This window comes from Scleropages formosus, chromosome 11, assembly GCF_900964775.1.
Source record: "Scleropages formosus chromosome 11, fSclFor1.1, whole genome shotgun sequence".
Taxonomy (NCBI): domain Eukaryota; kingdom Metazoa; phylum Chordata; class Actinopteri; order Osteoglossiformes; family Osteoglossidae; genus Scleropages; species Scleropages formosus.
The window spans coordinates 9,368,276-9,395,369 of NC_041816.1; the positions used below are offsets into that span (position 1 = coordinate 9,368,276).

Below are 27,094 nucleotides of genomic sequence, written 5' to 3' on the forward strand. Positions count from 1 at the left end.
AAGAGCACTCTATAAAAATGAATTAAATTGAATTGCAGATACAAATGAAACAGAACATATTACAATTGTTTGGCTAAAGGCTAAGAACATTAATACACATGAATAACTAAAATAATGCTGGGGCATCACGATAGCACAGCAAGTAGTGCTACTACCTCACAGCACCTAAGCTGTTTGGATTCAGGTTCAAACCTGGCTCAGTCTGTGTAGAGTCTGCATGTTTTCCCCATTCCTGCATGGGTTCTCCTTTGGTGCTACGTTTTCCTCCCACAGTCCAAAGATAAACAGTTCAGGTGAAATTATGATGCTAAATTGCTTGTAGAGCATGCGTGTGTGTGTGTGTGTGTGTGTGTGTGTGGCTGCCCTGCGATACACTAGTGTCCTATCCAGGATGTACCCCACTCAGCCTTGCACCCAGTGATTCCAAGACAGGCTCCGGATCTCTGTGACCCTGACAAGGACAAGCAGATCATAAAAATGTATGTACGAAATAATTTTGTATTACACTGATATAGCACAGAAATGACATTTACACTTAATCTACAAACTCAATAGCAACAATTAAAATGAAAAAGCCTTTAACTTACTACTTTCAATTTACTACGATGTCAGTCCTTCTGTTCATTCCATTAACAGCTCAATCAAAGCTAATTAATGTGAGATAACTGGAATAAAAACAAGCAGATACAGCAGAATGAAAGAACATGACCGGAAAACGCTGGCTTTGAGAGTGCAAGTATAAATAAAGTTCCTTTTAAAAATGGCCCAAGCGGCATTGTTTAGTTAAAAGTCAGGGATCGCCCGACAATCATTCTATCTGCAGAAGGGACCGAGAGGAAGCACTACAGGGAAACGTACATTGCCAAGGCCATAAATTCACACCACCAACCCGTGCCCCAAGGGATGGGAAGATTGCTTTGCGCCACACCTGCTCCAGCTGCCCAACAGCCCCAAGGGGGGCAGTCTACCTGCCGACTGTGTGGGAACCTTCCAGAAGCACTCTCAGCACTGCACACTTACAGAACTAGACCACATGTCATAACACAGCCATGTTTAAAGATAGACTTTCCAAGAGGCTGCACTGAATGATCCTAAAGGAGTGGATTTAGGCTTTTGTTTGTTTGTGTGTGTGCCTCTCCCTAGCTGAAACTGATTCAGTGCTGGCTCACTCCCTGAGGAAAACATCATCTTTCACACACATCACAATGCTGTTTCGTCTCCATTGCAGGGCAGAGCCCTCATCGGTCTCAGAGACTTAAAGGACACGAAGGACAGAGTTTTCATTGGTAATTAACATCTGAGAAGCTGGAAGACAGGCACTTCCATGGACTAACTACTGCTTTACTGTGGAAAACTGGACACTTTACATTGTGTTCTGATCTTGGTGTTAAAAGTTCTGATCACTGATGGCCACTGAATCTGCAGTATGTGTCCTTTAATACAACCATGGCAGGAAAAGCAGAAGAAATCTGTACCTACATTTGCTCTATTACAAAACCAAGATCATTTTAATGTGTGTGAAATAACTTATGCTTTCACAGATCATAAATTTTTAACAATGAATACAGCATAACACTGGTAATTAAAAAAAAAAATCAAGGCATGAACCTGGGTTCTAAAATCTCGCTAATCATTTTCAGTAATGGTTTTGAACACCTTAAACATCTCCTGAAAAATTCTTAAATAGTATTAATCCAGGCATAAATGAGTACTGTCCTGTATTTATGGAATGTTGCGATGTCTTGACAGTGAAATATGATGAGCATGATAAAGAAAAACAGCACCAATGAACTGAGAGCAAAACAAAAACTGTAGTGGAAATTAATCAAATGTCTTCATCTTTTGGATCCATGCTAACAGATTGAAGACACCAACCTTCATTCTTGCGGGACTTGACCAATGTGACTTTTGCAGGACGAGGTGGAAGGTTTGAAGCTTGGGATCGTGGGTCGGAACGGGGTGAGAGGCTCCTCTCACGGGATGCGCTGCGGTCCCGGCGGTTGCTGCTTCTCTCCCCATGCCGCCCGCCAGTCGCACCTGCCCCACTGTAGGCACTAGGGCCACTGCGCTCATCATACACCTCATCATCATAGCTGTCTTCTTCCTCTTCCTCATGCTCTGACATGGTCTCCCTCTCCCCTGGTCGGCCGACAGGGATCTGAACCTTCCGCTTCCTTCGGATGGTCTGCCCAGGAAGAAGGGAAAGTGTGGCGACTCACTGTACACATACGTTGACAGATTGACTAGCATATGGGGCATCTTTCACTTTACGAGATGGTGTCTAAGGTAGAGGGGTCTGCATAAAGCAGACACAGGGGGACACTGAGGTTTACGCTGCCAGTATCGGGTGGCAGGAACTTAGCCTCATCCTCTCTGCTCTCCTGCAGACCCATATAACCAACCATCACCAGAAGGACCCTCTGCTAAATCCCTTACACCAGTTTTCGTAATTTTGCTTACAGATGTGTGTTTTTATGTTACGATTTTTAAATTTACAGAAAACCCTTATTAGAATAATTTTACATGTTAAAGACCCTAACAAACATATCTACAAGGGGGCTGCTACTGCTCTGGAATTTGCCATTCCTGCAACCTAGAACTCTACTTACAATTTTTGCATTCTTCCCACTCTTCCGGAGCTGCTGAACTGCATAAGCATGTTCCACGTTGTCCATAGAAACAGCATTAACCATGACCACTCTGTCATTCTCCCTGTGGGGGTGGGGAGATACCATAAAGTGAGCTTTGAGCAGCCTGGTTGGATAGTGGAAGGGTCTCAGATAATGAGGAGTCTGACATGTGAATCTACAGCACCCAGGTGACTGCCCCACAGGCCATTACAGCTGCCAGGGAAAACAATGCTGTACTGTTTCTTTGAATGGCGTTACTAGATGTTGGGACTGTAGGTGCAAGAAGGCTAACGGGCCAAGTGAAAAAGGGAATGCTAATGTCAGCCAGCCTCTCAGAAACAAAGTTTAGTTTCAGCACTTTACATCACTGTAGGTAACCTACAAGAGTTAATTCTGAAGCCTTCACTTCCAGAAACTTAATTGTAGTTGCTGAAAGTGCCAATTATGTTATGCCAGAAAGAGGAAAATGACACGTTTACCTATGACAAACTGGTAAAAAATGTCACTTACTGCAGCAGACCCTCGGCAGGTCCTCCTTTTAACACATCTGAGATGACAATGGAGGTCTCGCCGCTCTGAAAATGAGGGTTATCCCGCCCTCCTGATATGGCGATCCCAAAACCGAACCCCGGCGCCTGTAGAGAGACCAATCAAAGCTGTGAGACCCTGGTGTTCAGCATCACACTGCTTGTGTGTCAGGGAGAAGTACTTTGTGAGGGAGACAAGGGGACTGAATGTGTGTATGCGTGTAGGTGGGATCCATGTACAAGGGGCAGCAATGATACGCGTGACACTGTAAAGTGCTGAAACACAGAGAATGCAGATGTGCACAACATGCCTCTCAGTCCTGCACTCAACACCACACAAATTATGGTAAAGTACTTTTTATACGAAGTGTATAAACACTGCTGAAATGTAATGGGGAAAAAAATGGAAAGGTCATAGAATAGGATGATAGTTATAACTGCAAATATTCTGCAGGACCACTAGCAGTTTACTACTTCCAGAAAAAGCCAACAGGGGAACAAAAACAAAACATCACTGTTGCAAGGCTCTACCAAGAGCATCAATGCACTGGCACAGAGCCTGCCCAATGTGTTCAGAGTCGTCATGACAAACAAACACTTTATGATGACCCATGACCAGAGTGAATCAGAAATACTCATCTAATTTGTTCTTTGAAAGTCTGTCATGGGAAGCGGGGGTTTGTGGTTATCCCTATACAACACCCCTTATCAGACAGACAGACAGACAGACAGACAGACAGACAGACAATCACCAGCAAAGATAAGCACAGAAATGCTACATGGGTTTAATCTGCATCACTTCTAACACCAAGACAACAATCAAATGTTTACAAGCGCAGCTGTGCAAAGAAAATCAAAAGGAGCACACACACAAAAAAAAAAAATTAGGAAATGACAGCTGGTTGGGGGACACCGACATCTTTATAGTTAACCCAGCTGCCTCTTGAGCATGAGGAATCGCTTTGTTTTCCGCTGCCTGTTGATAAGAGAATCACGCATCTGCATATAAGTCTCTTAAATGAATAAACTTAACAGTGGCACACCCCACATGACAGAAGCATCAGAGAACACAGAAATAAAGGTTGGTTTTCAACACCTTAGGCTGCCATCCATGATACCTCGATAAAGCTACAGCTAAGGCAACTGCTGATAGTACACAAGCAACCTGGTCTGGACTCATTCTGAGGGTCAACTTTTCCATTTAAGTGTCTACCATAAGCTTCATGGACACACACTAATGGTTCAGCTGTCCAGACATAACACAAATTCCTTATGACTGTACCAGGGCCAAAATTCAGGGCTGATTTCAACTGTTATGTGAAGTCAGTGGACATGTCTTAATTTCTTGATAACGGGTAACAGGAGGGCAAGATGGCAAACCATAAGGAGGGAATCCTATTTGCAGTACTGTGCTGCCATCTGAATATAGAGCAATCACAGCTTAATTCATGGATCGGGTCAAAATCTCATCATTTCTTAACCGGTCCACAGGCCACGAGGATTGTGGGATGCGGAAAGCAGACAATTCTTGGAAGTGTGTAATTTCCCTCAGCCGGATGTTGTGCCCCGGGGCCCAAAGGACTCTGCCTGATTGCCCTGCAGGCTACATTTCTGCCGGGAGTGGGGGCAAGGAGAGCAGAGCTGCAGCAGGAACATGCCTTACTGCAGGTCCAGCTGCAGCACTGCTCTGCACTTACAAGACATACAGTGGCAGGCATAGATACTGGGAGAAGCTTATAGCATTGGGATATTCAAGTAAAAGGGGTTATTTTTGTTGCATATTCATGAAATTGCATTTCAGGTTGAAAGATGAATATGAGCTAATGTACAGACTATCAGATATTTTTTCTAGGTAATCTTATTCATACAGGATAAACTGTGTCAAAACTGGATCTTTACCCTTTAGACCCTCAATTGTAGATTTATGAATAAATACTGGGAGAAACAAAGTTACTGCTTCTTTGCTAACCCCTTAACAAATCACTGAAGCTATGACCCCACTGACAGACTCTTGATATCTTCTTTTGAGATGCTTTACCAAGCCTTAAGGACAGCTTCTTACAGTTGTTGCTTATTGGGAGTTTGACTTCTGTTTCCTCTAACAGGTAAAATGCATGTTCACTTAGATTTTAATCAGGAGACTGACTTCCTCAGTTTATAACTTTTTGCACTTTTTTTTCCCCAGATGAACTTTGTGCTCAAGTGTATACTATGTTTTGGATTGTTGTCTTGCTGCTCAATTAGGTTAAAGCCTTTTTTTGGACAAGGTGTTTCCATATGCTCAAGAATTCATTCTTATGCTAGCACAATCCCTTACACCTTCAATAAAGACAAGTAAACCTCTCCCAGAGGCAGCCATGCATGCCAAGCCACATCACTCCCTCCTCCATGCTTCATAGATGAGTTGATGTGCTTATGATTATTTTCAGTCCCTCTTTCTCCATACTTTTCTCTTTCCATCACTCTGATAAAAGGTTGTCTTCATCTCACTTATCCAGAAAAAATTTCTCCTCCTCTGGCTCATCTTTGTACTTCTTTGCAAATTCCAGTCCAGCCTTTCTGTTCTTAGTGCTGATGAGAGGGTTGTATCTTGCAGTGTAGCTTCTATTTTTCCCTTTCATTGTCTTCTGCAAAAGGTGAATCATGATACTTTCAGACCTGCACTCTGCAGATTGTCTATAATTTCTTTGGTTGTTATTTTGGGATTTTCCTTCACAGCTCTAAGGATTTTTCTGTCATCAGTTGCTGTGGTCTTCCATGGTTGACCTGCTTACTCACTCACTCACTCCTCCAGGACTTTCTTTTTCAATAGATTTCATACTGTTGATTTTGTAATGCCCAATTGTTCTGCAATGGTTCTAAGTGGCATTTGTCTTAGTTTATCTTCAAAATTGTCTACTTATTCATCATAACCAGTCTCTTATTTTTCATGCTGGGTCATATCCTTCAAAACCAGACTCAAAAGGCAAACTCCAATGGCTCCAACCAATCCTACACATTCAAAGCTCATTTATGTTGGCATAATTAAGAAAATATGAGCATTTGCGCAACCAGAAACACCCGCCATCTATTTGTCCAAGTGAAACTTGGGGGCTAAACACAACAAATCACATTGTTCCAAGATGGTTTACCATGTATGAAAAACATTACTCATTACTTCACTGCCCTCACACTTATTTTTTTCCTCTATGTTTTTCTATCAGTAGCATTAAAATGGTCTCACGTTTGAATATTTTTAACACTCCCAAGAAAAACTACAAACCAGACCATGTCTGGAAAGTTTTAAAATAAGATGCAATAAGATTGACACCTTATGCTCCTTCATGAAAAACAGCTGCTGTAATTAAAGTGCATGAATTAAAGAAAAAGAGGCACCAGGAAACAGACATATTAGTGCTGTAGTTTTCATTTGAGACTCACAGTGGCCACGAATGCAGGTTAGCTGAGGGTTAAGCACACATCATAGTCAGTGCAGAGTGGCTTTTTCACAGGTCCATGGAAGAGTCTTCCAGACTGATCTGCACCACACAGGAAGAGGACACAGTTGTTCTCTTCCTTTCCCCCACTTCCCTGCTATTGTGTGGGATGTGAACATGTATCCTGCAGCTGCATGGCCAAGGCATGAGAGTGAGGCAGAAATGGAGGAGTGGAAGGACAAAGAGAGAGAAAGAAAGGACACAGAAACTCACCCTGTGAAGTGTCACTGTATGCTGTTCCCATATCACTGTTTCCTCCATTGTTGCACTCTGCAAAGACAAACAAGTTCATTTATTATGTGTACACAGAAAAGTGAATTATACCACGATAAGGCTCAATTCTGAAAACAAGGGAGATAATGCGAAAAAATATTCTTTCACTTATAAAACACAAAGTAGGGATGAGTATCTGCTCGAGAGCAATGTTCTCACTGGTTAAACTGTCACCAAGGCCAAGCCCTTAACAACATTCACTCTCAGTCAGGCTCTCAAACAACAGGTTTCCTTTTATTGATGAATAATCACCTGCGGCCTACTAAACAGACTGAAGTGTAGCCCAGCCATGGGGTGGAGCATGGGCAGTGACCGGTTCCGCCTGGGGCGCTGTTGTTCCTCATACCCTTTACTGTTACGCATTCACTTACTTTTTTCATGGGGGTTTTTGCATGATGCCTGCATTGCAGTTCTAGATAGGCGAATTTAAGAGCAGTGTGAATCCCAGCGCTACACCAGCAGCTTTCTTACATAAGACAACCTTCCCCACAACCCCTAGAGCATGTGGCAGACCCTGAAACCATGGAGTTATTTTTAGATGGGAGAGAATGACAAAGGCAGTACTTGCTCACTGCAGAGGATGTCAAAAACACCATATCTGTTCTGTAGCAGCACTCTTACAGCACGTAGAACTTATTGTATTACAGGCTATTGGCTGAGCAAACCCACACCTCAGTGAACTGCAGTGACACAGTGAGGCTGGGCCTGAGTTATTCACACGCACCAAAGTTTCCAGCATGCAAATTTAACAAGCAAATATGGCACGGGTGTCAGAATTCCAGCAAAAACTGAGCAGAATATACAGATTATTTCAGGTTTACAGTGCAAGTGCACAGGCTATAAATAGTGCTCATGCCTGGCTTGAGCAGCAGTTCAGTCTGGGCAAACCTCATGTACCTCGCAGCACTGTCACTGTGGATCAAACAGACCGGTTCCCAAGCACACCACATGCCATCTCACACAACAGCCAACGCCATCAGTCTCTTACACAACATGCCATGCAAGATCGGCATAAGGAATGGGTACGGGGGACTTCATATAGTACATTCCTTTAACCGTCTAAGTGTCAGCAGAGCAGAATGAGGGCAAAGATGGCTACAAGTAAGATGACCAGAGAAAATAAATTAGATGCTCTGATCACAAAGATGAGATAATTCTCACTGGCTGGAAAGAGGGATGCAGGTCCAGGGCTAGCCTTAGCAGCTCTGTGAGGAGGAGGAAGGGAGGAAGACTGTCCACATCACAAAAGTTCAGCCCAGACAGCAAACCTTTCTGCTGTCAATCCAGGCCAGTGTTAATGATACTTCTTTCCAATCCATAAAATCACAATAAAAGCCACCAGTTCAGCCACAGGCTATATTGTAGGCTGAGCAAACCAACATCAACGATGACCTCCACTAACACAGTCCCTCTGATGGGAGTTCACATTGGGTCTGGGAACAGAAAAGTTCATGTTGGGTCTGGGTAAAACCAATTAGCATTCAGCCATTGTTTAGAGTCTTAACTCGTTTATAGCCCCACTGATTTGCAGACAGTGAAAAACTACGTGGGAAAAGACCAATAATTACAGCAATCAAAAAAAGTGCATTACAGGACACTGAAAAGTTTCTACTTTGGGTCTGTGTAGATGTATCTGCATAAATACCCACATCTTGGAAACTTGGCAGTGCTAATTAAGGGGCCAGATAAGCACATATTGTCTTAATCGAGATAAACATTGTGAACTATGAACCCTCTCCCACCCTGGTGATACCATGTTTACTAAACAGGTGAGCACACTACTGTTGTACAAACTAGCATGCTGCAGCTATTGTCCATGCTCAGCATGCTATTATGCTGGAGACTGAGCCCATCTAAAAATCTAACCCTCATAAAACACTAACTACAAGTGGGTGCAAGGTCAGAGGTCACCAATTAATTTGCATTACATTAGAAGACTATGACCTTGCCACTCATGGAAAAAAACATGTATGAAATCAGCATGTGACACTAGGCCACTCCATTTGGCACCTTATGAAAACAATCATGGCCTTTCTCACAGTCTCCGCTCCCTCATGCTATACCTCAACTTCACATTACTCATCCTTCGAAAGAAAAACATCCATCCATCCATCCATCTTCCTCCGCTTTTATCCGGGGCCGGGTCGCGGGGGCAGCAGCCCGAGCAGAGTACTCCAGACCTCCCTCTCCCCGCACACCTCCTCCAGTTCCTCTGGGGGAACCCCAAGGCGTTCCCAGGCCAGCCGGGAGACATAGTCTCTCCAACGTGTCCTGGGTCTGCCCCAAGGCCTCCTCCCAGTGGGACAAGCCCGGAGCACCTCCCCAGGGAGGCGTCCAGGAGGCATCCGGAACAGATGCCCGAGCCACCTCAACTGGCTCCTCTCGATGCGGAGGAGCAGCGGCTCTACTCCGAGCTCCTCCCGGGTGACTGAGCTCCTCACCCTATCCATAAGGGTGCGCCCAGCCACTCTGCAGAGGAAACTCATTTCTGCCGCTTGTATCCGCGATCTCATTCTTTCGGTCATGATCCAGAGTTCATGACCATAGGTGAGGGTAGGAACGTAGATCGACCGGTAAATTGAGAGCTTCGTCTTACGACTCAGCTCCCTCTTCACCACAACAGACCGGTACAATGACCGCATTACTGCGGACGCCGCACCGATCCGTCTGTCGACCTGCCGCTCCATTTTTCCCTCACTCGTGAACAAGACCCCAAGATACTTAAACTCCTCCACTTGAGGGAGCAACTCCCCCCTAACCTGGAGGGAGCAATCCACCTTTTTCCGACTGAGAACCATGGCCTCGGATTTGGAGGTGCTGATTCTCATCCCCGTCGCTTCGCACTCGGCTGCAAACCTCCCCAGTGCACGCTGCAAGTCTTGACTTGATGAAGCCAACAGGACCACATCGTCCGCAAAAAGCAGAGACGAGATCTCGCGGCCACCAAAACAGACACCCTCCGTTCCCTGACTGCGCCTAGAAATTCTGTCCATAAAAATAATGAACAGAATCGGTGACAAAGGGCAGCCCTGGCGGAGTCCAACATGCACCGGGAACAGGTCTGACTTACTGCCGGCAATGCGAACCAAGCTCCTGCTCCGGTCATACAGGGAACGAACAGCCCGTAGCAACGAGCCCCGAACCCCATAATCCCGAAGCACCCCCCACAGGATGCCACGAGGGACACGGTCGAATGCCTTCTCCAGGTCCACAAAACACATATGGACTGGTTGGGCAAACTCCCACGAACCCTCCAACACCCTAGTGAGGGTATAGAGCTGGTCCAGTGTTCCACGGCCAGGGCGAAAACCGCATTGCTCCTCCTGAATCCGAGGTTCGACTATCGGTCGGATTCTCCTTTCCAGTACTCTGGCATAGACTTTCCCAGGGAGGCTAAGGAGTGTGATCCCCCTGTAGTTGGAACACAATCTCCGGTCCCCCTTCTTAAAAAGAGGGACCACCACCCCGGTCTGCCAGTCCAGAGGCACCGTTCCCGAACTCCACGCGATGCTGCAGAGGCGTGTCAGCCAAGACAGCCCCACAACATCCAGAGACTTGAGAAACTCGGGGCGGATCTCATCCACCCCCGGAGCCTTGCCACCGAGGAGTTTTTTGACTACCTCAGCAACTTCAGCCAGGGTAATGGACGAGTCCCCCTCCGAGTCCCCAGCCTCAGCTTCCTCTACGGAAGGCGTGTCGGAGGGATTGAGGAGATCCTCAAAGTACTCCTTCCACCGCCCGAGAACATCCTCAGCTGAGGTCAGCAGCGCACCACTTCCACTGTAAACAGTGTTCGTGGAACACCGCTTCCCCCCTCTGAGTCGCCGGACGGTTTGCCAGAATCTCTTTGAGGCCGACCGAAAGTCTTCCTCCATGGCCTCACCGAACTCCTCCCAAGCCCGAGTTTTTGCCGCGGCGACTGCCAGAGCCGCGCTCCGTTTGGCCCGTCGGTACCTGTCAGCTGCTTCAGGAGTCCCATGAGCCAGCCAGGCCCGATAGAACTCCTTCTTCAGCTTGACGGCATCCCTTACTTCCGGTGTCCACCACCGTGTTCGGGGATTGCCGCCGCGACAGGCACCGGAGACCTTATGGCCGCAGCTCCGAACAGCCGCACCGACAATGGAGGAGCGGAACATAGTCCATTCAGACTCAATGTCCCCCACCTCCCTCGGGACCTGGTTGAAGCTCTGTCGGAGGTGGGAGTTGAAGACCTCTCTGACAGGGGCCTCCGCCAAACGTTCCCAACAGACCCTCACTATGCGTTTGGGCCTGCCAGGTCTGTCCAGCTTTTTCCCCCGCCATCGAATCCAACTCACCACCAGGTGGTGATCAGTTGACAGCTCAGCCCCTCTCTTCACCCGAGTGTCCAAGACATATGGCCGAAGGTCAGAAGAAACGACTACAAAGTCGATCATCGACCTCCGACCTAGGGTGTCCTGGTGCCAAGTGCACTGGTGGACACCCTTATGCATGAACATGGTGTTCGTTATGGATAAACCGCGACTAGCACAGAAATCCAATAACAACTCACCGCTCGGGTTCAGATCAGGGAGGCCGTTCCTCCCAATCACGCCCCTCCAGGTATCACTGTCGCTGCCCACGTGGGCGTTAAAGTCCCCCAGTAGAACGACAGAGTCCCCAGTGGGAGCGCTTTCCAGCACGCCCCCCAGGGACTCTAAAAAGGCCGGGTACTCTACACTGCCGCTAGGCGCATAAGCACAAACGACAGTGAGAGACCGTTCCCTGACCCGAAGGCGTAGGGAGATGACCCTCTCATTCACCGGGGTAGACTCCAACACATGGCGGCTGAACTGGGGGGGCTATTAATAAGCCCACACCAGCCCGCCGCCTCTCACCTTGGGCAACGCCAGAATAGTGGAGAGTCCACCCTCGATCGAGTAGAGTGGTTCCAGAACCCAAGCTGTGAGTGGAAGTGAGCCCGACTATATCTAGACGGTATCTCTCGACTTCCCGCACCAGCTCAGGCTCCTTCCCCGCCAGTGAGGTGACATTCCAAGTCCCAAAAACCAGAGTTGGCGCCCGAGGTTTGGGTCGGCCGGGCACTCGGCCCCGACCACCGCCCAAATCACAACGCACCGGCCCCTTATGGTTTCTCCGGCAGGTGGTGAGCCCACCGAAGAGCGGCTCCACGTTGTGGCTTCGGGCTGAGCCCGGCCAGGCCCCGTGGGCATAGACCTGGCCACCAGGCGCTCGCATGCGAGCCCCCCCCCCAGGCCTGGCTCCAGGGTGGGGCCCCGGTGACCCCATACCGGGCGGGGTAAACGGACGCCTTGATTTTTTTGTCATCGAAAGAAAAACAGAAATCACAAATTAACATCAACATTTCTAAGTACTTTATAACATGTAGGTAGTATAATGAAGAGACCCATTCCAGAGAATGCACCCGAAAACTTACTAGAGAAGCAATAAGTGAAAACGGAAGTGAAAAGCAGGGAAGGAGGGAAGCTTTGATATGGCACATGGCGTGCCAAAATCCAGATCGACTACACCAGTTTAGGGGAAACTTCACACAGCACATACACATAGGGGGATAAGAGTACTGACCTGAAAGGGAGCTTTATTTACTGGAAAACTGGCCAAGTCAGAAGCCCATTTAGTATTCATGAGGACTCAGCCTGAACACACGCACAAACTCAAGTTCTCCTTCACCCTCAGTACATGGATGTCAATCCCGATATGCAGTCAGAGCATGCTCAATGGCATATGGTGAGGGTGCCCCATAAGCCCTTCCCTACAGGTCACTGGTCTCCACACTACAGTTCCCTTCCTACCTCAGCCGCCCCCCCTCCCCCACACACTTCAGCAAGCACCTTGCACTGACCGCGCATTGTCACAGCTTGACCAACATCACCACTCTTTTCTGTAGCAAGAACAGAAGTCCCCAGGAAACACAAAACACCTTGCTCAAACATGGATGCACTGACGTTTTGCTTGCATAACTGCTCCTCGACTGGGGAACTTGGATCCACTTTGGCCTGTTAATCTCCAGGACAGAACTTCAGTGGAATTGCAGAAGAAAACACTCTTGCTGGAACTGCCTCCCTTCCAGTGACTACATATAAATCTAAAACCAGTAAAGAAAATATTTTTATGGTATGAAGTGTCAATTCTCCCCAAGATTGGAGAACTAAAAACACATGGACTGAGCTATGTTGGACACTGTTAAACACACATTCAGACCAGGACAACACATTTAGAAGTGAAGAATGAAGTTCTACTGATGAACATATAGTAGCACTATCCTGTACAGAAACGGGTGAGAGAAGGTAAAAAGGCAGACCAGAAACACCAGAAGGGGGGCACGGTGGCGCAGTGGATTGGACTGGGTCCTGCTCTCTGGTGGGTCTGGGGTTCGAGTTGTGCTTAGGGTGCCTTGCGACAGACTGGAGTCCTGTCCTGGGTGTGTCCCCTCCCCCTCCAGCCTTACACCCTGTGTTGCCAGGTTATGCTCTGGCTCCCCGCAACCCCGAATGGGACAAGCGGTTCGTAAATGTGTGTGAAACACCAGAAAGCCCTATAGGAATAGGGTGTTAGTATGCTGATTTATGCTGATGACATACAAACTGCACTGGGAGAGCCACATATCCATGTCTCTCTCTGGGTGAAATGTACTTTTGCTTTCTTAGAGTCGTATATAACTGGATAAAGGTGTCTGCTAGAATAAATGTAAATATGTGTTTTCAAAAAAAAAAAAAAAAGCTAGCATGCATACTTGTTCCAAGGAAACAGCAGTTCCGCTACTTCCAAGATAAACCTGGAACAACAAGGTCTTCCAAGATGGGCAACAATACAAACTACGTTTAAGATCTCCAAACGCAGTAGAGAAAGCCTTGCATGCAGCCGGCCGCCCCCTTCCCTCAGCAACCCATCCATACAGCCAAACGCTGGGGGTCTGATGCTGTCAAGAAACATCTCCCTGCCCTCCAACACTGGTGAAGCTCCTCTGTAGGCCACACCCTTAACCTTTCTCCTTGACTCACTTCATAGTGCAGATAGTGATTTTATCACAAAGGTGTGGCAGCAGATTACCAGGTGACGACACCAGCCAAACAGCACACAACTCCTGCAGCCAAACATGGTCATTTTATTGCTGTAGAGCTCTGTGCCTCCCACACAATGCCAGTGTAGTTCCTCCCAACAACCTGCTGTTGACTGCAAAAATCAAATGCAGCATAAAGCAGCCCAGTGACAGGTCTGCAAGCACCCACTAAAAGAGTAAATTCCTTAACACACCAGGATCTGAGCCACTGGCAACCATGTGTGGTGTTTGCAGTGCCCTTGGAGAGTGTCTGTCCAAAGCCAGTTTAACTATGCTCACAATCATGCCATTTTCTCACAGCTGCCTGCTACTGGGATGCTGTGCAAACTCCCTGCAGTCCTCAACTGATGGGTGAACTGTGCATAACAGTGCAAAATGTATTAACACACACACACACACACACACACACACACAATTTAAGGTGCAGAGTGTGCTTCCCATAAATCCGTCTAAGTGTTCCACAGCATTCCAGTGGTCAAAGGAAGGAAGCCACGCTGAGCTGGGCTGCTTTGTGACCGCGGAAAGCAGCAGATGTGCTCCCTGTACAGGGGAGAGACCACTTTGGCAGGACCAACCTTACGGTCATCTCTAGGGTAGAGACTCGGATATAGGCAGTGCGGTGCAACCCTGGCAGGGCTGGTACATCGTTCATGGGCATCCCCACCACATGCACACAGTAAGATATTACAAAAGTGGGAGATTCACACAATGCGTAGGGGGCACAATATAACAGGCCAGTAAAAATGTCTGATACACTGAGTCTTTTCTCCTGAAGAGGGAGGGGGAACTAGAAAATGCAGCAACTTATCTAATCTAATATGTTGCAACAAACGGAGGCAGACAAAGAGTCTTTTCAGCCGTCAGAATGATCTGTATATTTATACATTCACATTTATTCTGGCGCAAGTCCCAGCCAAAGGAGTGCAGCGGCCAGAGCCTTCATCTGCCACTAAAGGGGTCTTTGTTTTGGGACAGCCAGAGCTGACGGCTCTCGACTCAACCCTGTCAGAAGGCTGTTTCAAAGGGCCCTGCTGCAGCAGTAGCAACATGAGAGCCCAAGCTCAGACCTCAGGAAGAGCTTTCAGTGAGCAGGAATAGTGACATATTTCAGTATGAAAGCCATTTTCAGTTTCAGCAACACTTTCACAAATGCTCAGGCCGTGTGTGCTTTGCACAATGCTGATTAGGAGTTAAGAGGGCTAGCTGCGATTCAGAGAGGAGGGTTATTTAGGTTGCTAAATTATTACTGCATAACTTGTTATTCCCCCATGCTGCGAGAAAATGGGAGCCATTTCTCAGAGCTGCAGCCCTGGTGAGCTTTCCTGTGTACCAGAGGACTTTAATGATGGAGGTACCAGTAGGATGTGGCAGTGGGCCGGTCACCAGACCATCCATCTGAGGCACGGTGCAAGCCTGCACAGACAAAGCAGGGAACAGCCAGAAAGACCCAGTCCGTCTGTGCCATGAGCTGGAAAAACAACCACAGACCACATAAAGGAAAGCAGGAATCTCTTGTGGCTTCTAAGGAAGAGTAATGGAACAAGTAAACAGGAAGAAGCAAGAAGAGGCTGAGCCTCCAGAAAGCCCTCTACACCACTGCTTCTGCCACTGACATCTTGTGATTAAATGCATCAGTGAATCACACAAGATCTTTTTGTGAAAAGGCTGAAATGACAGATGCAGAGCAGAGTATATCAACAAAGTGTATAAGGGTTACAAACACCACAAAGCTCATTTTTTCTGGTTTCTCTCTCCAGCAACCCACTGCAGCCTTGAAAACTAGGTGGAGGCCACTGTCAACCACATCAAATATAATCCGAAGTTTTGCTTTGAGCATTTATCCAGCCATTAATTCACTTTCCAGTATGTTAACCTGTTATGCTTCAAACTCACTGCTGCATTATGTGAGTTTATGAAGAGCTTTAAATGTATTTCTTTTAAATTCCAGAGCTAGATGATGATTCCTTAGATCACATCCTTACAAGCAGTTCACAACAGCTTCCAACAGACAAAAAAAGTACATTTAAAAAAATGACAGTCAATGAGCTGAGCGCTCAATATGATGACAGGTACTTGAAGAAAGCAAGATCATTCCTATGACCAGGGAGAGTCCATCCAGAACCAAGCACAAAAATATAACATGAACCAAATGGTCCACGATACCTTTTCTGAACACACTGCTGTGCTAACCCTTTGGAGGACCAGAGGCCTTAAGAAAAGGGTGAGCCCAAGAATGCCAGCACAGCTCTGAGTCACAGCCCCCAGTGGAGCACCATGACAAGAGCTCGTCCTTGGTGCCATAGCCAACGTCACAATGCCACAAGTCTGTTCAGTCTAAATAGATGCTTTGGAAAAGAATGCGTTCACTTGTTCCCTACTGGGAAGGCAGGTTCGAGGGGGCCAAAAGGTGCAAAGTGAAACTGATGCTCCGACTTTCACAAAATTAGAGGAACAAACAGAGAGGCGGCAGATGCCAGGAGAATAGAGGAGGAAAACACTTTCTCTCTGTCACATGATGCCACTAAGATGTGCTCCCACTGTAACAGTTACAGGCAGTGCATCAACAAGAACCCACCACATTTTTGACTTCCAGTGCCTTGCTCACTGATCAGGACATAAGCAAAAACAGCCTGGACTCCAAAACTGCATTTTCATACACAGTTAAAAATGTAATGCACACATCGCATTTTCTATGAGATGTAAGTCGCTTTGGAGAAAAGCGCCCGCTAAATTAATTAATGTAAAAGAATCCAATGAAGAAATTTAAACCTGTAGGTAAATGGTATGAAACTGACAATTAGTGAGGGAGAAGAGAGTGAGTCTCTGCTGATCTTGTCACAATCAGCACATCAAGCAACCCTTATGGAACTTCCACATCTTTGTCACAGATTTGCAGGCAGCTGCTCCACTGATGCAGGCCAGCTGACAGCACTTATACACTGTGTTCACCATGATTTAAAACAGAATCCCCTTAACACAGAGCAGACTGCCTATCTTTAACAACTCATGAAAAACTCTCAGCACTTCCATAAAATGTCAAACGAACTTTTTTCACTTGCCGCACTCACGGACAAAATTCTCTGATTCAATCTACAGCCAAGGGACCATTTTAGAATTTAAAGGGGTGGGGGACCATCTTAAAGATAACGAGTAGAGAGATCATGCCACATTCAAATTCTGTTTCAATAATCCAACTCATCACATGTGTCATCTCTGCACTGTGTCTGTGCATGTTTGAAATCATCATCAGTGTACAAATCTTTTAATGGCAGCACCATTCTGCTCTCGTTGTGCCAGCCCTTGTGCCTCTGAGGCAAGTGGGCCAGGCCACGTGTGAAGGAAACACCTGGACCCAGCCTGGCAAGCAGAGTTGAAATGATGAGCACAAAACTCAGCCTGGCTATGCACCTTACCAGGCCACAGACTCTCTTTAATACAGCAGATCTGACTCTGAGCATGCAGCATGCTAAGAAAATTTGCTCACGCAGAAGAAATTCAGAGGGAACATGACATCCGGGGAAAACACGAGGAACCACAGCCTCACAAAAGGGGTTCTCAGAAAAATAGTACCTTTAAAGAGCAATGACTACATAGCAAAATGGGACAGAAGTACTAATTTTGAGGTGATTATGATGTACAAAAGGTGTTCAAATACTTGACTCAACATGGTATGCATCTTCTCAGCTGAGTAAGCGATGCTGAAGAGGTGAATGTATCTCCCTAAGAGACTGTCCTGGAATCATGCTGCACTTTAATAAATGCAGCCTGAGCCCCAGCCTCTTTGGCAGGCTTCCCTCACTGGGTAAAGATATCACCGTGTCGCTTGAAAGGGGCGACAGATTCTGCAAACGTGACCTTTCTGGTTTTGCTACTTGTGTTAACAGAATGAGCAATTACACACTGCAATTAACCACAGCACCGCGGATGTACCCGTGCTGGGGAAGCGCAAGCTATGAGTAATCCCAGAAGTAATGCCACAAACTGCAGCAAAACTCAGTAGCAACTGCAGCAAAAGTGTTTTACATTTATATGTATTCATTTAGCAGACACTTTTTTCCAAAGCTACATATATCTCTGAAAATACAGAACTGCATGAAAACAGACGGACAAATCATACAGACATGTGATTACTGAGTGCAGTCACATGTACCTTATAACACCATAGAAACCTGTATACGTCACACAAATAGCAGTATGTACAATTTGTTTTGTTCAAACAGATAATGTAGCACACGTGCATCAAGCACTAAGGTGGTCAGGGGAGAAGTGAGTCCAAATGACATGTGTTTTCCACAGTTCTGCTGCTTTCATATTCCCCGTTGTGCTGAAGTTACTTTCAACATCTGCACTGAGAGGACAGACTTTCTGGACTACATGGTAGCGGTAGCTCTTTCTACTGCAGAATGACCCGAAATGTCACTTCAATCAGCTGAAACCATATTCACTACAGAAAAGAGAGGTTGAGAGAGGGGGAAGATACTAATCCAGTTCATGCACTCCTTCACTATCAAGCCCTAAAAATAAACAATGGCTGCAACAGTGACAATATTTCAGCATGAGGCCAGGAGGAAGCAGGGCAACACAGGACATGCAGATGTCCCTGTCTGAGACTCAACCAAGGCAAGCTCTTCAAGTCTTTTTCGGGGGCCTCTGGATGCATCACAGGGGAAGACAGTCTAAGATGCTGCTGCATGCTCCCATTGAAGATGTTAGTACAATGCCATTCAGAGAGACACACACCTACACATGCACCGCAGACTCTGTTCTCCTTATCGCTCACAAAGCGCACAGCAAACGGCACAGCCACTCACTCTGGAAGACCTTGAGCCATGCAGGAATGGGCCACCTTATCACTGAAAGAGGCCAGGCAAACACACAACTCTGAGCTCCTGGAGGGAGCAAATCAGCACCAGCATGCAGAGCAAAGGCATTCAACACACAGCTGTACAAAGTTCACAAATTGCACAAAAAAGTAAATTCACTCAAATACACAAGGTCAAAGATGAACACAGTGAGACCATGACGCAACGTCACTGCCCATCCGTTAGACAACTGAACGTCTTTGGCTCTGATATAACAGTCAACAAGAACATTCAAAGGACAAACAAAAATCTGAGAATAAAAACCGAGTTTCCACCTTTTTTTTTTTTTTTTTTGGAAAAATCTTGAAAGAATGGATTTCAGAACAGGACTCAAAGAATACAGAGAGAGACTGATTTCCCCCGTAACGTGTAAGAAGCAAACCGACCATAATGGTATACCTTAATCCACCCTGCCAGCCATTTGCTGATACAACCTCTAACAAAGCCATCAAACATATTTCAACAAATCCTTTCTATACCTGGCATTTGCATCTTTAATAGCAACCCTGAAACCTAACTAGATGGGCACTGGGCCTCGGCTAAATTGCATTCTGAAGAAACAGAAACTGCAGATAAATACTCCTGATTCAGTATAGATAAATTCCCTTATCTGCTATACAAACTCCATTTAACACAACTGCCAGTGAATCATATATATTACTGTGTAAATGCCATTCTTTTTATTGCAGATGAGAAGGCCATAATGTATTTAATCAATGCCATAATGCTATCTTTCAGTTTTACTATGGGGAGACATTGCACTCTCACTGTTTCAAAATTAAAGTGCATATTAACTTTTCATTCTTCCATTTTAGGTGAACAGTTCTATGACAAGAAAATCAGAATAAGGGCATTTGGGTTCCTTCGTTCCTTTATATACAGAACTACTAATTTTAGGTGAAACGGAGCAGTGCAGCGCCAGGGCCTGGAACGCCTCGCCCATCCCTTCCCTCTACACCCCAACAAACACTCCCCCACTTCACATCTTCCCTGGAACAATCAGAAGCATTTTCTGTATAAAAGCAATGTTGCCTTTAAACACTCAGCAGCAATGGTGGCCAGTGACCCAGTAAGACCATCTTGCAGGCCTATCAGCAATGTCATCTCCATCCAGGCAGAGTGCAACAGAGGCAGTGCATCTCCTACCACAGGCAGTGGGCCTTAGAGATCTTCTAGACCAAGGTGAACTGTCGCAAACATGACATGGCCCCCAGGAAAGGACCTCAGAACTCACTGTGCTTCAGAACAACTAACAAAAAGGGCACCAATGGACCCCGTTGTGACCTATACTAGGACTAAACCAAGCAGGCTAAAGTCAGTGCCCCCACCAAGCAGGTGCAGTAATTTATATTGTGTTCTGGACAGGGGAAAAAAGAAATCTCACCACGAACCCACCTGCAGAAGCATTTAGCTCTCTTCTCATCTCCAAGATGCAATTCCTTAACTGACAAACAAATTTAGTTTCCCATTACAATCATAAGCCTAGAGACCAATAATAAGTATCACAGCACATTCCCGCACAGAAAAATAACCAAAGGTGTAAGAGTATGAGGCAGCTGATAGTGTACTGATTAGAGCTGCTGCTTTTCAACCCAAAGGTCACAGGTTCAACTCTCACCTCCAGCTGTAGTACCCTTGACCAAAGAACTTACCCTGAAATTGCTCCAGTAAAAGTAGGTATAAATGAGTAAGTATCTTAACACTGTAAGTCACTTTGGAGAAAAGCATCAGCAAAATTAAGTAATGTAATAAGTTCCTGGTAATATAGCAGTGGGGATAGAGAGGAAGGTAAATGTGAGGCTCAAGCTTCTGAACTCATATCCAACACTTCACCAAATCCACAGTCCAGCAGCAACATGGGACACAAAGCAGCTCACCCCAATGGTGAAGGGTTGCACACTCATCATTATGGGATGTCAGTCAGCCCTATACATTTAATATGTCTGCAGGGAAAGCAGTCCTGGGAGAAAATCCAACTCCTTCGAGTCAGCATCTTGTGCAATCATCTGTTTCAGTGTCTTGCACCGGCAATGTTTCTTTTCATCATTATCTCAATTGCTTGCCGTAATAATTTAATAAATAGCTCTAGAACCTTTAAATAACCTCGTGATTGCTGGCCTAATGCACCAGTACTTTGCCACATTTCTCCATTTCTTTGTGGTTCTCTTAAAATCATAGGTACCAACTCCACACAGCTAGCAGGGGTAGAATAAAGTACATAAGGTGGAAAATATAAATCTGTGTTAGCCCCGTTACCCCACCGAGTGTTGGCGCTAACATGTGCAAGGTGAGAACTGTATGAGGCTAGTGGTCACTGACTGCACCACATTAAGCCAGTCAGTGATCCACAAAAAGAACCAATAAGAGTGGTACAGGACAGCCCCCACACAGCGCAGCACTCAGGGCAGGAATGTGGTGATAAGCAACCCAGCTCTCCCAGGCCTGCTTCCCCTTCGACTGATAAGAATAGGATCACACAGCCAGGGACAGGAGACACGCAGCACATTGGATTCCAGTGTGCAAAGCCTTAAGATTGACACATCAGAGATATGGTGCGCCAGGACAGAAAAAGGCACACACCATACATGGGTGTGACCAAAACAGAGTAAGACTCAAAAATAAAAATAGGCTTTTAAAACAAAAGACAAATTAATCTTTTAATTCAAGCAAAAAAAAAAAAAAAAAAAACCTACAGTAACTAAAGCAAACTGAAGAACGAAAAGATTTTAAATGACCAAAGAACCAAGCCCAGTAAGGTCCTGACAAAGACTAACAGAGTTCTTCAAGTGGGATTAAACATGAAGTGGGCCCCACCCCGACACATAAAACAAAGAGCGCATTCAATGTAGTGGTCTCCCGGCTGGTACTGTGCATCTGCGTGCGTGTTGATCACCATCAACAAAGGCTGGGCATTCACACAGGAGCTTATGCAGTCCACAAAAACAAGGAATCCAGCTCACCAAGAGGAATTCCCAGGCATTAAGGCAGCAACACCACAATGGCCATGATGTAGGGCAAACCAAGGAAGCCATTTAGAGGGTTAAAGAATTACTGCTGTCTGTGGTTCCCAGCCAGCCTCATCCTCCAGTCAAATTAAGACACCCATGCGTTAAAATATGTGCCTGAACACATAAAAAGCATTTAATCATTAGTGTTACAGGTCACATCGGGAAGCCTATCAACATGTCAACCTCCTCACTAATTACTAACGTACATCTATAAAACTACTGTCGAAACAAAGCCACTGCAAATAGGAGCTTGTAAAACACACTAAAGAGCTTTTTCTGCTCAAATTAGAGGACATAAATCACTGAGTTACTCCAGTTGTAGACCATAAGGCAACGTATAGGTCTCAATTAAGGGGACAAGAGAAACCGCACATCTTTAAGCCAAGGAACAGTTAATAAACAGGTTGTAATGAGAACTAAAGGGAGTCTGGCTATGTAATGATGGTTAGAGTCACAGGGGAGAGTTTATAAGGAACATGCTGGACCATTCTTCCCATAAACCATTAAGTGCTTTCAGAGGAACTAAGTACACAAACTTTACTCATTCTTTAGAAGAAAGGAGAGCTCGATAAAAGGTGGCCTTATCTTAATTACAAGAGGTCCTCAGTGAAAGCCTTCCTTGTATTGGTTATTGGTTCAGACAGCAGTTGTGTACCCCGTAACCCTGCAAGAGATGCTACCACCATGGCATTTTTGTCTGCAGGTAAAGCTTGGCTGATTCCTTATTCCACTGAATATCCTGCAAGCTATTACAGATAATTTCACCAACTGGGTAAACAAAGATAATGGGTGGAAAAAAGAACCATAAAAGGAAAAAGTAAAAAAAAAAAAAAAAATTCCCCTGAGAAGGAATTACATAAGAAAATAAACCACTTAGCTAGAAATATTACTCCTTTCCAAACAGTCATAGCACGGTTAAAATGTTCCTTTAAGTTAAAACAAAGGCTCTTCATAACTGAAACATCTACCAGTAGCATGGCTGAACTGAAAGGCTGCCTCTAATTACTGTACATTCGCAGTGTTGTACTCCAGGTTAAACAGCAAAGGGAAATACCAGACTAGGAAGTGCATGACCAGTTTAACCTCTTCATTGAAGAGACAGGAAGCACTGCACAGCCCACACACAACCAACCAATATGTGCAAGACATGTTATTGCTCCCACCACACACCAGCTGGATCCAGACACCCCACAAAGAAGCTCTTCTACATTCTTTTGAAAAAACATAAAATTAAATTAAAAAAAAAAAAAAAAAACTACAAATCAATTACTAGTAAATCATTCCAGTTCCTTAGGACAGCATTAAAAAGAAAACCAAACTTCAAACCATGTGCAATCACACCTAGCATTCTTTCATAGAATCACAAGTAAATATCTGCCACTGATCCCGTACCCCTGCCCAATGTGCAAAGCTCAAAGGGAACAAGGCTGGAATCTCAGGAGGAGGGGGTGGAGTGCAAGAGGTCAGAGGAGGCCAGACTTGCGCCATTCACTTCTCGTCACAGCCATTCGTCATCAGGCTGGTATGTGGACCATTCTTACCACGTAGAGGCCATTTCCCATCCATATCAGAAGGGTTTAGAGCCGGCTGACCAAGAACACAAAGACGCGCAGAGTACGTATGCAAATTGCTCATGAGAACGGCAGCATGCTTATAGTACAGTGTGCCCAATTTAAAAAAGAGGCACTGAAGCAGCTGTCACTTCAAGCTACAAAAGCCTGAATTTTAGAAATCCTTAGTGCGCAAGTTCCCGCTGGCTTTGGCAAAATGAGAGAAAAGGGTATGCAAATCTGAATTTCTGTGTGCATTAAAGTATATTCCCACCAACAGAGATCAATAAGCAACATTATTAAATTAACAGCATAGGCAGGTGGATAAAGAAGCCACCAACTAAATGAAGATGAGAAAGAGCAGTAAACTCCAGAAATCAAAGACTTCCTATTTTCACCTGTTTGAGCTGCACAGCTGAAGCATTAAACAGTTGAGCAGGGGCTCTTAAGGTTTCCTCCAAAGGGGCAACACACACCATGTAACAATTGGCCCCCAAAGGACACATTACTGCAGGACAGGAAAGGTGTTTGCAGGGCAGTGGATCCAACCCACAGTTGTGATCTGTCCCAGAAACCAGAACTCAAATAACCCATGCCGAGCAGTTCCGAGTGGTTCTACGGTTTTCTCCCAGTCCTATGCCGGGAGCCATGCTCCATCAGTTGATTTGAACACTTTGCTCATGTCCATGCTGACAGATTCCATTTCCTGAGAGAATGGCAGAGCCAGAGTACACTGATGGAAGCTGGAAGAGGAGCTCATCTCAGGATGGCACTGAAGCACTGGACCAGAGAGCTCAAGATACCATCTGCATTGGGAGCTTAAAAACCCACAGGCTTCTTGTGAACTTGAGTACAGTCAGGGCTCAGCAGAAAATATAAAATTAACTCAAAAAAGAGGCAGCACCAGCAATCCATCAATGGTAGAGGAGGCAGTGAGCACTGGAGGAGGCCTTCCTGCAGGCTCTTCACTTCAAATACCACATTTCTCTAGTGGAACACATAAATTGTGCTCGTGTCCCTCAGACAAAAGCGCTGCTCTTCAGAGCATACCAGTATTTCACAGGTCCACTAATCAGAGTCTCAACTGATCGCAGCTAAATACAATATAATATACATGATGGTGCAGACCACTTATTATTGAGCAGGTTTTCCACAGGTAAAGCAGCACCTAGTACCTATTAAACTAGATTTCTCCTCTTTCACAGCTGGGGTGAACCAGTGCTCATGGATGCCACTGTTACATTTTCTTTAGATAAATGTTATACCAAGAACACTGGTCTTCCAAGCTAGGCAATTTGGTCCAGCCTAATTTTCAATTTTTAAAATATTTAGAAAAATGAAGACAGCCTTTCATGTCTACTACAAAATTAATGTTTAAACCCAACTGAATTCAAGGTTCAGAACACTGTCAAAAGAGTGCCAAGATCCCAATTTGTTTCAGGAAATGCATCCTACACTATTAAATTATACATGCAGGCATTCATGGTTAATATGAAAGTCCAAGCTTTGAACAATATGAAATAGAGCAATCCCTACACAGATGTACAAGCTAAAATTCTTTATTTTAGGGAAATATGAACAAAAGATTAGTTGTCAGAAAGTTGGAGTTCATCAGAGCTCAAGATACCATGACCGTGCCCTCCACAGATGCACCGTCCAAGTGCCGCGACTGTGACTGCAGGAGAGGCTGAGACAGATCCCTCATGCCTGCAGTCCCTAAATCAAAAAATCCTAATAAAGAACAGCCCTGCCATACAGTCCCAGCAGCCACAGCACATCCAGCAGTTGTGCCAGTGCAGTCCACTTGGCAAGAAGGGATGTGTTAATCTCCTAGTTTTATTCACACATGTGGAAACTAAATGACTTCCCGCCTACCAAACAAACATCAGAGGTCTTCAGTCAACATGTCCCACTACACTGTGGACCAGCTGCTCTCAAGCAGACATTTCCCAGCAGGGCCATCTGAGACCCTGAGGCAACACGTACATCCGCTTCACCCCATTTCAGAGCTTTCAAGCCACTTTCCTGTAAATTTAAGCAGACCTACATGCCAAAGTAGACGTACATTATCTTACTTGGTTTGTGCAATGAATATCAAAATGGATTTTGATATTTATATCACACAGACTGGTGTGGGTTCCACACACACATTCTTACTACACCAAGAATCCTCTGCATAAGGCAAACATATTGGATTAAAATCTGAGGTACCACTTGGATTAGTTAGACACTGCAGTAAATCAAACAGTAACTTAAGTTTACACGCAGCACCATGTAGACTTGTGAAAGATTTGAGAAGAGCTTCCAATATAAGAATTTAACAGTTTGCTGGCACAACAAAACGTGTTTTATGACGATACAACTAATAAAACTGGTTCATCAGTTTGGTGAGCTCACCATTACAGCCTGCTGGATTATATTTAAAACAAGTCTTCAGAATCAACCTGTAAACACTAAAAATGATTAAGCTGTCACTTAATCCCAAAAACAGGAATTTGATGAATCCCTGTATAATTAACTTGTTGCCCTGTTCATCTTTCCTCCAGCTTCTTCAAGCATTACTGCCTTTGATTCACTGTGTGTGTGTGTGTGTGTGTATCTATCTATCTATATATATATATATACACACACACACATTTTACGAAGTCTCATACAGGCAAACCACATGTACATCAAGTCATGCTGTTAGCCCACAGTCCTTGGTAAAGGTCACTGTAGATTCCCTTGCCAGAGTTACAGCTAATGTTGTACCATAACAGGCAGCACTGGACCAGTTCATTTACAGCTGAGCTGATGGAATTGAGCAGAGGAAACAGAGGAGCACAGAGTTTTTAAATAAAGAGATCTAATTCTTGAAATTGCATTTAAAGGTTTATCCACCTCTTACCTATAAACTGTCCTCCAGTCACAGTAGACTTAAGTCCTACATTCATATACCTCAGTCTATGCAGTATGCCTTTATGAACAGAAAAGGAAATAACTGCAGGAAGAGAAGGTAAACAATGTTATAAAGGAGGAGGAATGGGGGAAACAATGACCTAGATTAAATTAAGGCTCTATTCCAAAAACCTACCTTCAATATTAACATTTTTAACTACTCTATCCCCTAATATCACAGGAAGAAGAAAGTGCTACAATGCTGAATGTATTTCATACAATGCTTTCCAACCACTGTTAATTCTGTAAAGAACAAACACAAAGCCAAACAAGGATGTTTGAGCTTGCGTGGCAGAGCACAGGACATGCAGGCTTTACATAACCTCTGCAGGTGAAAGACTGGTTTTCGCTGCTCACATCATCATGTGATGTAAATTACAGGATAGCATAAGCCTCTTCAGCTCTGCACGTCTGCTCCCAGCCCTGGCCCAGCTCCTCTTTTTATTCCCCTGCCCCCGCTGTGAAGGTCAGCGCTCACATTCCTTGTGGAGATTAAAGAACCCCACATTCTAGTGTCATCACAGCTACTCAAGGCTTAGATGAATAAATGCACTCACACACAGATAGCTGTTTATTCTCATGTTTCAGTGTTGTCACTAAAGACACGGTTAGCAGGGTATTTTATACACAACCATTTAGATTCAGTTCAGTCCAGGCTCAAGTGAGGCTGAAGTAAATGAATACTGAAGCCATGTTCTCACAACACCCCACTGTCTATAAAGATCTAATTATTTTCCAGTGATTCCATTGATATTCATCGAGTCACAATAT

The 27,094-nt window shown here is 45.2% G+C and overlaps 1 protein-coding gene across 1 annotated transcript in view; it reads right to left on the reverse strand.

The window, feature by feature from the left end:
* Positions 1 to 27,094, reverse strand: part of tjp1a (tight junction protein 1a) — a 98,059-nt gene that overhangs the window by 22,867 nt on the left and 48,098 nt on the right. Inside the window, exons 3-6 of the mRNA XM_018739601.2 lie at positions 6,847 to 6,903; positions 3,141 to 3,265; positions 2,610 to 2,712; positions 1,876 to 2,185 (exon numbers count right to left, since the gene is read on the reverse strand). Coding sequence (XP_018595117.2) covers positions 1,876 to 2,185; positions 2,610 to 2,712; positions 3,141 to 3,265; positions 6,847 to 6,903 — 595 coding nt within the window. The remainder of the gene's footprint in view (positions 1 to 1,875; positions 2,186 to 2,609; positions 2,713 to 3,140; positions 3,266 to 6,846; positions 6,904 to 27,094) is intronic.